The 12,773-nt window shown below is 40.3% G+C and overlaps 1 protein-coding gene across 1 annotated transcript; it reads right to left on the reverse strand.

Annotated features, from left to right (window-relative positions):
* Positions 1-898: 898 nt before the first annotated feature.
* On the reverse strand, positions 899-12,610 carry hps5 (HPS5 biogenesis of lysosomal organelles complex 2 subunit 2). The gene is made up of 23 exons (XM_039808691.1): positions 12,425-12,610; positions 10,592-10,723; positions 10,126-10,236; positions 9,902-9,966; positions 9,617-9,809; positions 9,188-9,318; positions 8,710-8,928; positions 8,538-8,609; positions 8,247-8,335; positions 7,849-8,027; positions 7,140-7,298; positions 6,763-6,922; positions 5,618-5,735; positions 5,068-5,211; positions 4,807-4,875; positions 4,134-4,708; positions 3,596-3,716; positions 3,366-3,515; positions 3,160-3,279; positions 2,795-2,908; positions 2,584-2,690; positions 1,643-1,934; positions 899-1,258 (listed from the first exon to the last, which is right to left on the reverse strand). The coding sequence occupies exons 2-23, from the start codon at positions 10,697-10,699 to the stop codon at positions 1,198-1,200; spliced, it is 3,357 nt and encodes a 1,118-aa protein (XP_039664625.1). The 5' UTR covers positions 10,700-10,723; positions 12,425-12,610; the 3' UTR covers positions 899-1,197.
* Between the last annotated feature and the right edge of the window lie 163 nt (positions 12,611-12,773).

A 12,773-nucleotide genomic window follows, 5' to 3' on the forward strand; every position in this document is an offset into this window, starting at 1 on the left:
AGATTTATTATATTGATATTATGATATTAATATTATATTAGGCAGCCAAATGGAATTTCAAGGAGATGCAAAGTACATTTTATATGGATCATTTTCATTACAAGTGTGTCTGCGTCCTTGCCACATGCCAAAACCTCTAATCTGATCGTCCCTGTGCCAATGACACAAGACAGGTGGGTGAGCTAGAAAATGAGGATTCTGGGAAATGAATGAAGAACAAGGGATGAGGATGAAAATAAGAAATGCCGAAAGGTCTCAGTTAAACTAGAGTAGAGGATGTGAAGCCTTTAAAGCTCAAATGTGAAGCATCAGGCTGTCTGTCTTCCCTTTGATTCTGCAGGTGTGTGATACCATCAAATGAGTCATCAGTCCCATTTCATTACGATGTTATTAATATTATCTCTGTTGACCCACAAAACCCATAATCTACTGTATGTGACGTTCAAGATCTGAAATGTCTTCTTTTGTTCGCAAAAATGCCCCGTTGAAGAAAATACACGCAAATACTAGACATACAGGTAGATGAAGGGGTGATTATTCATAATGGACTATTTGTGTGGATTATTTTAGGTGGTTGTTTTCTCTCTCAACAAATAAACCACAACTATCTACTTGGCTGGATACTAGTGAAACGTAGGATCAAATTACCATTAAAGTAAAGAAAAACAATTGAAACTTTTTTTATGCTTTTGGTCTACAGAAATAAACAAAAGCACACAATTATTAAGTAATCTGCTGGTTGGATTAGAGCCACTCGTGTTTGTCCTTTGCTCTTAATGTGGATTTTCCCCGTGTTATTGACATCCATACATGGGGGAAAAAATACACATTCACCAGGCTTGACTATCATCATGCTGACAGGAACCTTTTGTTCTTAAAACAAAAACTAAAATGCACACAGTGTTTATTCACATTTTATTACCTGGTTAGAACATTTCACTGTTCATACAGTTCATTTTTTGTCATAGTGATATTTGATTACCTGTACATGCAAAAAAAAGCATTTGACCTAAATCATAAAAATGTTCAAGAGATAATACGGTTTTCAATGGGAGGATAAATACCTTAATTTAAACTGGGAAGCTTTGAGAAATATTACAGTGCATAAATTAAGTTGCAGCTTCAACAGCAGTTACTCAGGACATTTACATACAGTGTTATCTTGTTTGGCGTGGAGAAGCTGCAGCTGATCTTTAGTTAGGCGTGCTGAGACCACAGGAACCGATCACAGCGCTCGAGCATCGTCTGGATCATCGCTCTGAAACAGAAAACAACAGTGTATAGTACTGTAACACATACAAATGAAGTCCATTCGCATTACACTGATTCTCGAGGCCTTTTAAAAAAAAAAATGAAAAGCAGTCCCTGGACTCATTTCAGAACAGTCACACACTCCAAACCACTGAAATACCTCTCAAACCATTTATTCTGCTCTCTTCAAGAGGCACATTTAATAAAGTCAATAGATTAAAATAGCATTTCCATATTTCAAGCCTTCAAAAGAGACAGAGGAGCTACAAGAACACCTGAAGAATTTTGCGTTTGGTTGATTTTTATTGTGGTCTACAACTAAACACATATTTGAATAACAGTGCTGGAACTCCTTCCCATACTGTGTTTGATAACTGGCACCCTCACCCACCTCTGCCTCTTCTCAGTGACTCTCAGCAGCTCACAGACTAGTTTGGAGTGCGGCGAAAGGACCAGCTGCACTCCGCATTCCTCCAGGACGGCCATGGCGCGGTCAGGCCCGGCTGTCCGAGCCAGCATCAGGGTCAGGTTCTCTGGGCTGATCTTTCCACCACAATCTGCTGAGCCGTTGGACCAGCTGCTTCCATTTACACCTGTGACCTGCTCTGAGACTCCCTCACCGCTGCACCGCTGAGATAACTGGATCAAGAGCTTCCACTCTTCCAAGGTCTGAGGCGCAACACCTGGAAAATAACAGAGGGACAATACAGACATTAGACTGTGATAGTGTGTTTTTTCTCTTTATTCTTTTTGGCAAATACGTTTGAAGCCAGTGTCATTTAGTTTGAGTGAGTTTAATTTGAGTGTTTGCCAGAGAAACCACTCCAATGAGTGCAGACAGTGTCATTAAGGAACTACTACTACTACTACTACTACTACTACTACTACTACTACTACTACTACTACTACTACTAATAATAAGGTTGAATTACCTGGATTTTTACTGATGTATAACTACACACTGAGTGCCAAAAAAGGATGAACCGTTGTTTGGATCAAGCAGTTCACCCAACTGTCAGTGGAATTCTGAAAGCCAAACTGGTTCTGAACATTTCTTTTAAAAAGAGATTTTATAGGTTTGTTTTGAGGTTTTGTCTGCCCTGTCTACATAGACATTCATAAAAATTGTAATTAGCTGTAATGTTTGCAGTCTTATAACTTGTGTTGTGTTGTGATACAGTGGGTAGTTACATTCTGTAGTACTAAAGTATAATGTGTATGTACCGGTACACTGGATTTTGACATAGTGGACATGGTTTTCAACATCACTGTTATGAACTCTCCTCTCAGACCATAAAATATTATAATTCTGATTCTGCCTGTAAGTTTTACCATCAGCTTCCTCCAGCAGGCTTAAGTCATCCAGCTGACAGATGGTGGAGAACGCTTCTGTGCGACGCTGCAGCTCACAGCAGAGGTAAATGTAGCCCGTCCAATACCTGCACACATGCATTATACAGAAGGTTATATATGACAATGTAAACTCACAAACATAAACGGCAAAAAAAAAAAAGAATAAAAAGAAAAGACTGTTGAGAAGTACCCGTGACTGCGGCAAGTCTCGGCCATCTTCTGCTTGGAAGACAGGTCTGCAGGAAGATGAATCAGGAGAGATAGGAGGCGTCCATAACCCCAGCTGAAACAATGAGAATGCCATCTGCAGGAGGAGTCACATGAATTCACAGTTACGTTTATTTATACTTCACTTTCACTTTTGACCTTGTTGTGGCCTAAATAGAATCCAGAAGTGAACCAGGATAGTGGCTTAATTCATATCCATTCAGGTGTATTTTTTGGTTTCTAGCCTCAAACTGAAAACTTACTGGGCCTTTAAGTAAATGTTAAAAATGAATTAAAAGGATCATAAATCTTATTTTGCATTTTTTTCCCACACTAACAGAACCAGACCTGGGCTGTCCATCAGAAGTCAGAGTATCACAGTGTTGAGGGGCATCGTGGGTAAGTGCCAGCTCCAGCCAATCCTGTCTCAGAGATTCTGGTTCAAGAAGGGACTGCAAAAATGACAACCTAAAGGAAGAAATCAATGTAAAAATTTAGCAACAAGGGGAGTCTTTTTTTTTGTCTTTTACAAATAGATAAAACTAAAGATGTACCTGTCCTCCTCAGTTTGTGATTGGACCAGATTATCCAGGTATGCCAGGAAGTGGCTTTGCTGAGCCATGGCCATTACATCAGCAGGAGTTATCGTAGGATAGAACTGAGTAAACGAGCGTACAGCCGCCTCCCCGTGTTTCTCATACAGCCTGCATAATAACAACATAGCAAACTTACTTTACAAGGTCCATCACAACTATGCTGACCAGAAAGAAATACAAGTACTGACCTGTGTAAGTGAGCAAGTAGAGGAGGTGCACTCCAGGGCTGCAGCTCTCGCAGACTGCGCAGTGATCTCAGCAAATCACCTCTCTGAATAACCTCCACCACCTTACTGGACTGAGTGAGATCTACAGAGAACGACAACAATTGATTTTCCAAATAATTTTAAGATATTAGAGATGATTTAAATGTTTAGTTAGTAGATGAGGTCTGAAACGAACAAGTATTAGTGTTGGATATGGTTGCATAAAAATATTTTTGTTTTAAAAATGGTTAAATTATGTATGAATACTTTTTATAATTCCAAGGGAACAGCTACACAGATTTTAATCTCTGAAACATTAAGAGTTTCGGACGTTTAAGGGCTTTTCTTTTACTAATATGTGGAAATGTGATCCAGTTTTAAAACATATCGTATTACTTATACTTATTTTTATTTTCAGTATAGCAGAAGTGCACTATTTTGTTTCTTGTTTAAGTGTGTCTGAAAAACAACAGGAATACAAAAATAAAATAAACCAGACATTTGAAGAGAAGCTTCTGACCTAGCATGGCCTCAGTGAAGGAGCTCTGCACCTCCGGCTGTTCCTGATAACACAGCAGACACATTCTTCTCACACGCTCTTGGTCCAGCAGAAAGAAGTAGCTGCGCAGGAAAGTTGTACACCCCAATGCTTGTTCATTCTCCTGGTTTCTAAAGCAGCTTAGCTCTATGTATAACGTTGCTAGCTGGGTGAGATTAGACAGGAGATCCGATGGTAAAGGTTTAGGAGACACCAGTCGAACAGGATCTGGAGGGCTCCCATCTGAAACTTCAGGCTCCTTCTCAGTGGAGTCACACTGGTCCTGTTTTTCTCCGAGCTCAGGAGACTCTTTTCTCTCCTCTGTGATGCTCTCTGTTGGCTCTCTTGATGAGAAGGAAGACTCCTCTTGTTGCTCTGAGCAGGCGTTTAGATAATCCCACCTCTCCTCTCCTGGTCCATCCACATTTGAATCCCCCACAGCAGCTGACCCGTGCTCTTCAGGTCCGAGTATTCGCTCCAGCACCGCCAGCCACTCCAGCAGAGTTTCTCTCAGGCAGACTGGATCCAGTAGCACCAAAGGATCTTGGATCTGGGAGCTGAAGTTGGGAAAATGTGAGTATGTAAGTTCAGTTTCTACTAAAAGGCTGTGAAATCTTGCAGTTGGAATTCTATCAAAACTGTTTGAAGCACTTACATAGCTCGCTCTGTCGCTGATCGAAGTTCCTGCATGTTGGCCTCTGTGTTAGGCATTTCATCATAAACTCTGTGACGACAAATATAAAATTCACTGGTTTCTGATTTAACTATTACGTCCAGTTATTAGGCCAAACTATGGCCTAATAAAACAAAGAAAAGAAGAAATGAGTGGGGACTTATTTCTGTACAACACACAGCTCAGATGCATCAGTGTGTTGTAGAAACAGGTTTTAGTCCGCTTTTATATGTCTGTACTTACTCATTGTCCATTTCCTCGGAGTATGGAACTGTGGCCGACATTTCGGCCTGTCCGCCCTCTCTGAATTCAGGTCGCTGCCAGAGCTCAGAGTTCATCTGGAGGGTATTGATCTTCTCTGTTGTCTTCTTAACAAAACTAGAAACACTGAAAAAGACAAAAATCGAATAATATAACAACCTTTTACCAATGATATGGGTTGACAATCTAACAACCAGAAAGGCAAACAGAACTACAAACAGGTTCATATGACAAATGACTGAGTCTGATGCTTGGAAATGAAACCTGCCACATGGATCTACACAGATGAAAAACTTAATTAAAAAAAACTATATGTGGGTCTTCAGTGGAAAGGGGAAGTAAGCCGTTTAAAAGCACAGCTGCACTTGAATAATTATAGTTATTGTAGTTTCAATCCACAAATAATTTCATCACTGCTGAATAAAACCTAAAGCTATCTAACATGACAACGTAATGTCTTCATGTCTGCTGTGACACATTCTTGTATTAAAAGCTGTTAGCATGTCTGTCCTTTATTTCTCTGGATGTTCACCTGTCTTTTACGGCCTGCAATGCGATGCGAGGGGGTTTGGGACGGAATGAGAGGGGCAGGTGGAACTGCAGGCCTTGCTCAGATCGCTCAGCTTCCATACGCTCACTGCTCTGTGGATCTGAATAAAGATGGGGGCAAGAGCCAGAGGACAAACACAGATGGATGGTGTACTGAAGCGGAATGATGAAAGGCAGAGGACATAATGCAAGAAGATGGAGCAAAGGTGCCAGACACCACTATAGAGAAAACATAGATTAAATAGTGCACAATGCAAAAAAAAAAAACCTAGAACCAAAATGGTGATATATGTGTGATACAATGGAACAGACAAGAAACTTGATATTAACAGCTTGGAAAAGTGAAGATTGTATTTGTAAAGCATGTCAGCTGTCAGTGATCATTCAGCTCAGCAACACAGCAACAATATTGATTCAATGACTTTATGTGTTTTTCAAATCAAAACAAAATTTTAGTGGCAAACATACAAAACGGTATCAGAAACAGGTACACATGATCATTAGGACATAAACAGAGATAAAGTCAACGAGTAAAATTATTTTCACGTTTATACTGACAAATCTCTCAGCAGCTAGAGATGCTCCTAATTACAAATAACTTTTTTGGCATTATTCCTCCATGTTTTGTTTTTTTGTATTCAGGTATTTTAATAGAGTGGTAGATATAAAACTGAAAATAACTTCACTCTCTTTTCACATTGAACTCAGCAGAGGCAGAAAAGGAGTTTGTTCCTGCGGATATATACACACACATTATATACAAAGGAAGAGAGTCAGAAAGAGACAAAAACAGAAGAGTGAACAAAGAAACAACAGTGTGTGTAAGTGGTTTGCTATGGTTGTTTAATTAATATTGTATGAATAAAGCCCCTGCCTTGTTCAACTGGATTCCATTTGATAATTGTTATATTACTGCTACTACTTAATTAAATAATTGTTAATATTAGTAACTATTATATTAAGCTTTTAAAACTACCTGTTTATTTATAAAATGTAAAGTAGTCGCCCTAAGGAGGCAGTATTGACAAAAAACAACTAAATTTGAATAACAATTTCATACAGTATGTTTTTGAAAGCAGGCATTTTTAGTGACAGCATTTGTTCACTTGGCAGCTGACGATCTCTTACCATGATCCACCTGATCATCCTCCTGCACAAAACTGAACTCTTTGAGCCGCTCCTCCTCTGACATGGACTGATTGATGAGGGAGCTCGTCTCCTCATCAGACTGACTTCCTCTGCGGCTGATCACACGATAGATTCCACAGTCCAGGACGTTGAAGCTCTCCTAGACAATGACATATCTGATATTAGCACACTCATTTGTTACATGTGCATATGGATTTACAGAAGCGCCATGCTCATATCATTTAAAATGTATTGAATGACCAGTATTCAAAGCATGTATTTGTTTGATGTGGATTTATTCAGAAAAGTAAAGAAGTGGGATGCATATCGTCTACAGTTATGGTGGTCACCATTTACAGAAAGTTACTTTAACTTACATGTGAGGAGATGCTACTTCTACGGCTGCTGGAGGCGGAGTCCAGAGGTTCTAGTTTGGTGAGGACTTCCTCCAGCTGGCCAGTCAGCTCCAGGTGTGTGCTGGAGCTGAGCTGGGACCTGAGATGTTCAAGGCGGTCGATGGGAATTGATTTCCTGGCCTGAATTAAACAGGAATGACGAACAAGGCGGTCAGTAATGCTGTATCAACACAAATCTAGTTAAGATTCCTGATTTCTAAAATGCTTGATTTACTTCAAACTTTAACCGGTAGCATGCACATTTCACATTTGGTTTTCACCATCTGCACAAACCCAGACTCACTGAGGACATATGGTGCGCCAGTATGTTTAATACAAACTACTATGCTCTGTAAAGTCAGGTTATGTATGTGTTGTGTTAAGAAGATCATGATGTTTACTACTGAGATAATCCCTTTTTACCTGTATGTTGAAATAATAATAAACAAATAATAATACTCTTAACGATACTCTTAAAAGGAGCCCTATCTAGCACCTGCACATTTTTGCTTCTTTTGATGTTCAGGCCATTCAAGGTAAACCACCTCAGGTTTACAGGTATGTTGTGTTTTATCGTTGGGATAAAGGAAGTCAGAAACTTGTATGAACATCTTAGCCCAGATAAGACTGGAATCTACACTATACACAAAAAAAACAAAACCAGTTAGCATGGCAGTGGCAGCCATCTTACCCTGCTGGTGGTGATTGTGTGCTGGAACATACAGCAGACCACTGCAGCTAGAGGCCAGGACTCCCTCCGTAGCAGACGCTCAACACAGCGCTCAGCAGATAACAAAGAGAGGTGGGACAGACGTCCGCTGCCATGGAGACAGAAGAGCTCGTTGCGGTAGACTGCAATATCAACCAAGTCTGCAAAACCAGAAAACAGGTTGGATCAATTTACAGTAAATCAAAACAGGAACAAAAGGTCTATGATCAATATTGTAATCCTTTCCTTGTTAATAATAATGACTAGTGGTCCTTCGTTCACATATTTACAGCTTGTGTTTGTGTTTATGAATAAACTGTTTGTTAAACTACTCCAAAGGATCACTGCTAGTATTTTGGGGGGAAGCAGCACAAACACACCTTTGACTTCAGTCCACAGAAGCACTTGTCCGTTCTGAGGTGTGAAGACATAAATAGCTGAATCAGTCCAGGTCAGCAAGTTTTGGTCTCTACACAAAAAAAATAAAGTGTACAGTTATTCAAGATATAGACTCATCTGCAGTTATTATTTAATAATAATGGGATGTTTTTTGATGGATGTTGTCTGTAATTAACATATTTGCCTCTAATTCAATAATGTGCATATGATAAATGATATCGACAAGCCTAACAACTCAGATAATAAAATATATAAATTGTATCTAACATTACCCAAAATAAAGCAGTTTAGGGAAGGCAATTGACTGGGGGCTCTTCTGCACTAGGTTGTACTGTGGCTCATCTCTGCAGGTAACAGGGGAAAAAAATAACATATTAAAAAACAAAAGAGGTTAGGAGGTTGGCCTTTTAAAGGAGACTATTTAAAAGTAGAAACAGTCAGTACTTGTAAGTGATGAGAGGTAGAGGAGGACAGGCCAGTGGCTGTTTGAATTGATGGGTGCTTAGAACCTCTCCATTAAAACTGGCCTCCCATATTCGAGACCCCGGCCGGGCAGAGTACAGCAGGGGCGGCTGACCAACTAATAACCCCCTGTTCTGAGGGAAAAAACACGCTCCATACTCCCCATCACGCTCCTTATTTCCAACACGCCAGAACTTCTCCCTGAAGGCAGGTAAAGACAGAAAAATACACCACTGCAGAAAGCTGTTCAGGAATTATTTTCAGGAGTAAGCAAGATGATTGGAACATTTTTGACAGAGCCCAATTTAATTAACATTTTCTTCAAAATTAGTACTGTATGTCTACCATTGGGATGAAAAAGGACACTTTAGTAGGGACAATATTAACCAATATGAGGGCATTAACATGGGCCCTCTGAGAGTATCTCGCCCTAAAGAGAAGTAGCCATGCTGGTACTCACCTCTCTGTGTCACAGAGGTAGCAGCGGCTCAACGAAGACACCAGCAGGCGGCCATCTTGGTACCCGAGCTGAACCACTCTGGAGTCCACAGTGGTGACGGTCTGAACAGGGAAGATAACGAATGCTGACCCCTAGACACAAAGAAAATTATGTCTAGTATTAATGGCATCTATATGAATAAATATGTAAAAAATGGTCCATCAAGAGGACTGGAACACAGCCACGAGTGACACCGGATCACGTTGAACGGCCACAAGAAGTGTAAGAAACAAAAACAAACTCTCAGCCAGTAATTATGGGCATATTTCTTAAGAGCTTTTTCACTAGTGCACCAACTAGAAAGTGCCTTACATTTTTCAAAAGCCATACATAAATAAACATTATTATTGAGGAAACAAAACATTTCCACTGTGAATCAGCAGTCACTACCTTGCCCAGCTTGGAGGATCCTGCACGTAGAAAGGACACCTTGCCTCCTGTGTCCCCGACGAAAACTCTCAGTGTGCTGGTGTCCCAGCAGAGTGCAGTGATGGCCTGACCTCTGTGTTCCCAGGACACACTGACTCTCTCTGGACGCCCCCGTCGCTCCAGCTGCAGCTCCCACACCACCACCAGACCCTGACTGGAGCAAGGAGAAACACTGTGAACAATACAGGCAACACAACTAAACACAGAGATATGTAGGTGATTTCTTGACTTCATGGAGACTCTAACCTTGTTGCAACAGCAATAAAGTCTTCATCATGAGGGCAACACGCCACTTGAGTAATAGATCCCTCCTGAACAAGAGTGCACGATGGGTTAGAAGTTAAAAAGAAATGAGGAGAAACCGATACTTACGAACAATGTATTCCTTATTATATGCAGCTGTATCAGTTAACAGCAGGACAACAGTCAACCCTGCGTTTCTGCACAATAGGCCCTCAGTCACAGCTTACCTTGTGAGTAAGGATGAGTCTTTGTTTCCAGCCCTCTTTCTGGATCAGGTGCAACCCTCCTGCTGATGTTCCTAATGCGAGCCACTTCCTTGACACTGCCAGACAGGTACACTGTAACACAGAGTACAAAGAGTTTACTCATCTGTTCATGAACAGTAGATCGTACAAAGTTTTGTTGATATCATGTTGTAATTTGCGTTCATTGTATAGCCACCTCTCGTAAGACTTAGACAAACTGATGTTTTAATCGGCTGGATATTTTTCTGCCTTTAAAGTCTATTGTAGTAGCTGTTGGGGTTTATGTTTGGCAAGCACAAAGTACATGAGGTACAGGACAAATAACTGTTTGTAGTAAGACTTAATCAGTAATGTTTCACCCTGTAGTACGTTAAAGACATTAAATAATAAGCTACTATAATCATCTATGTGTGATTTCATTATAAGACCATGTGATGGTGAAAGCTACCTTGAGCCTGCCGGAGTCTAAACGGAGAGCAGACAGAAGTGGATCAAGGCAGTCAAACTCTGCCAGAACATGACTGTGGTTCTCTGGCACAACTGGTATCAGAGGCATCTTCACTATGGTGATCCTCTACAACTGAGAGAGAATGAGACAGTCAGCAAAGAATAAAAAAAAATGTGAGGGACTTCAGGAGTTACTACTCTGCTTTCTCGCATACCACGGTCCTCAGCCACATGACAGGCATCATATGACTTTTAGTAGTGTAGTACCCTCTCAAATTGACCAGTGATGACTCCACTTTATACCATCTCCACCCTGGTGTCATCTATCATCTCTAGTTTACCATGAGTGTTATCTCTTGTCCTGGAGCGGTCAGTTAAATTAGCCAGAAGGTCACCATTTCAGCTCAAACTGCAGCACAACACAATTAAGTTGTTGCGGTTTAAGTGAACTTATGAGGAAGCAGAAGCAAAACTAAAGTTGCTGATCATTAGAATAATCAGATACTATTGGCAAAAACATGAGTGTGCATGCTACAAAAATGCTTTAAAACAACATAATTGCTCCTAAGCATTTCAGTAAACACAAGTAGATCTCAAAAGAAGGTGAGAAGTAGCAGTAAACTCTGACCTCTGTCTCTGTATTTGTTAACACTCTATACTGCAACAGGAACGTATTTGGGGTTGAGGATGTGCACAGATCTGACCATAGCTGAATTTACCTGCAAAGAGACCTGGGGCTCAAATCTACACCATAATCCAGAGACATTTATGAGGCTCTGTCTTTGTAAATGATTGTGCTTGAATTTTGTACTCTAATCACATTACAACTAACATGTTGAACCTGAGAATCTCAAACTAAAGTTTGATTAAAAGTAGCAATAATGCACTGTAAAAAAATGCTTTAAGTTGTAAGAAGTTGAAGTCCCGCATTTAAACAGTTAATAGCAAACTTACTTCAAGTATCAAAAGTAATCAATAAAGACCCAGTATCTATGTGAGCGTTATCGTTACACAATTTAATACTGTATTAAAAGTGATGCATAAATAGCATGTTATTGTTTTAGCTGGTAAATGTGGAACTAATTTTAAGTTTGGGAAGTTTAAACCAGCGGTTCTCAAATTTGATCAAGGACCCCTAATCTGACACAAATTAGACCACGGGCCCCATTTGATACGTTTTTGTCCCAGGGGTAGTAGAAGTAAAGTGACATGACATGGAAATACCCAGGGGAAGTACCGGTAAGTCTAATATGTAGCTATCCTACATGAGCAACGTTACTAGGCTAAATTTAACGTTTCTACGCTAAAGAGGACACTGGTGTAATTTTAACACAGACATTCTAATTAACCGTTAAGGGTTAATGACCTCAACAAACTTAAATTTCAAGCTTTCCTGTCGTTTAGGCTATGTCAGTCACTGCAACTCAGTCAATTATATAATTGGACGACTCGTTTCGGTCAAAGTTTTGGTTGATAAAACACAGTAGCATTAGTAACGTTGCTGCGCTGCAAACTACTAACGTTAAAGGGGCGATTCTTTCGACGGATTCTCGCAGTCTGCATCACGAGACCCGTCTGCTGACACTGATGTCAACGTTTCTATTAAAACCAATGGAGTTCCAAAAGTCTAAAATAAATAGCTATAGCTACACGAGCACGGTATGGCTATGCTAAAGCTATATGACGGTTTATTAAAAGTAAGATACATCTGAAGACTGTTCAGTGCGCCGACTCGCCTTGTGTCACTATATTTGCAGTAAGTTAGCAAGCGTGCTAGCTAACGTTAGCTAAGACAGTGATGTTGCCATTCACTTAGTCTATAGTAAAAACTCACCAAATGGTCGGAGTGACACTCCAGATACTGCCTACATATCCACACCAAACCGCAGTGTTACATCGTGGTTTTGTTCATTTGACTTTAGAAAGTCAGCGGTCAGCCTCACGCCACTCTGACTGCAGCCAGCCGACCTGTCACGGCTCCGCTCAGCTGATGTTCACACTTAGCTACTTCCTGGCTGAATGTTTCGTTTGTCACAACGAAACCATGTCCACATTCTCAAAAGGAGCTAATGCTACGCATTTTGACAGGCAACACAAATATACAGATCTATTGTAGTTTATGAAGTGCTTCAGTAGAAAAAAAAAAAAACTACAATGAAATTAATTAATGAAATACTGCACTT

The sequence above is a fragment of the Perca fluviatilis genome, chromosome 8, assembly GCF_010015445.1.
Source record: "Perca fluviatilis chromosome 8, GENO_Pfluv_1.0, whole genome shotgun sequence".
Taxonomy (NCBI): domain Eukaryota; kingdom Metazoa; phylum Chordata; class Actinopteri; order Perciformes; family Percidae; genus Perca; species Perca fluviatilis.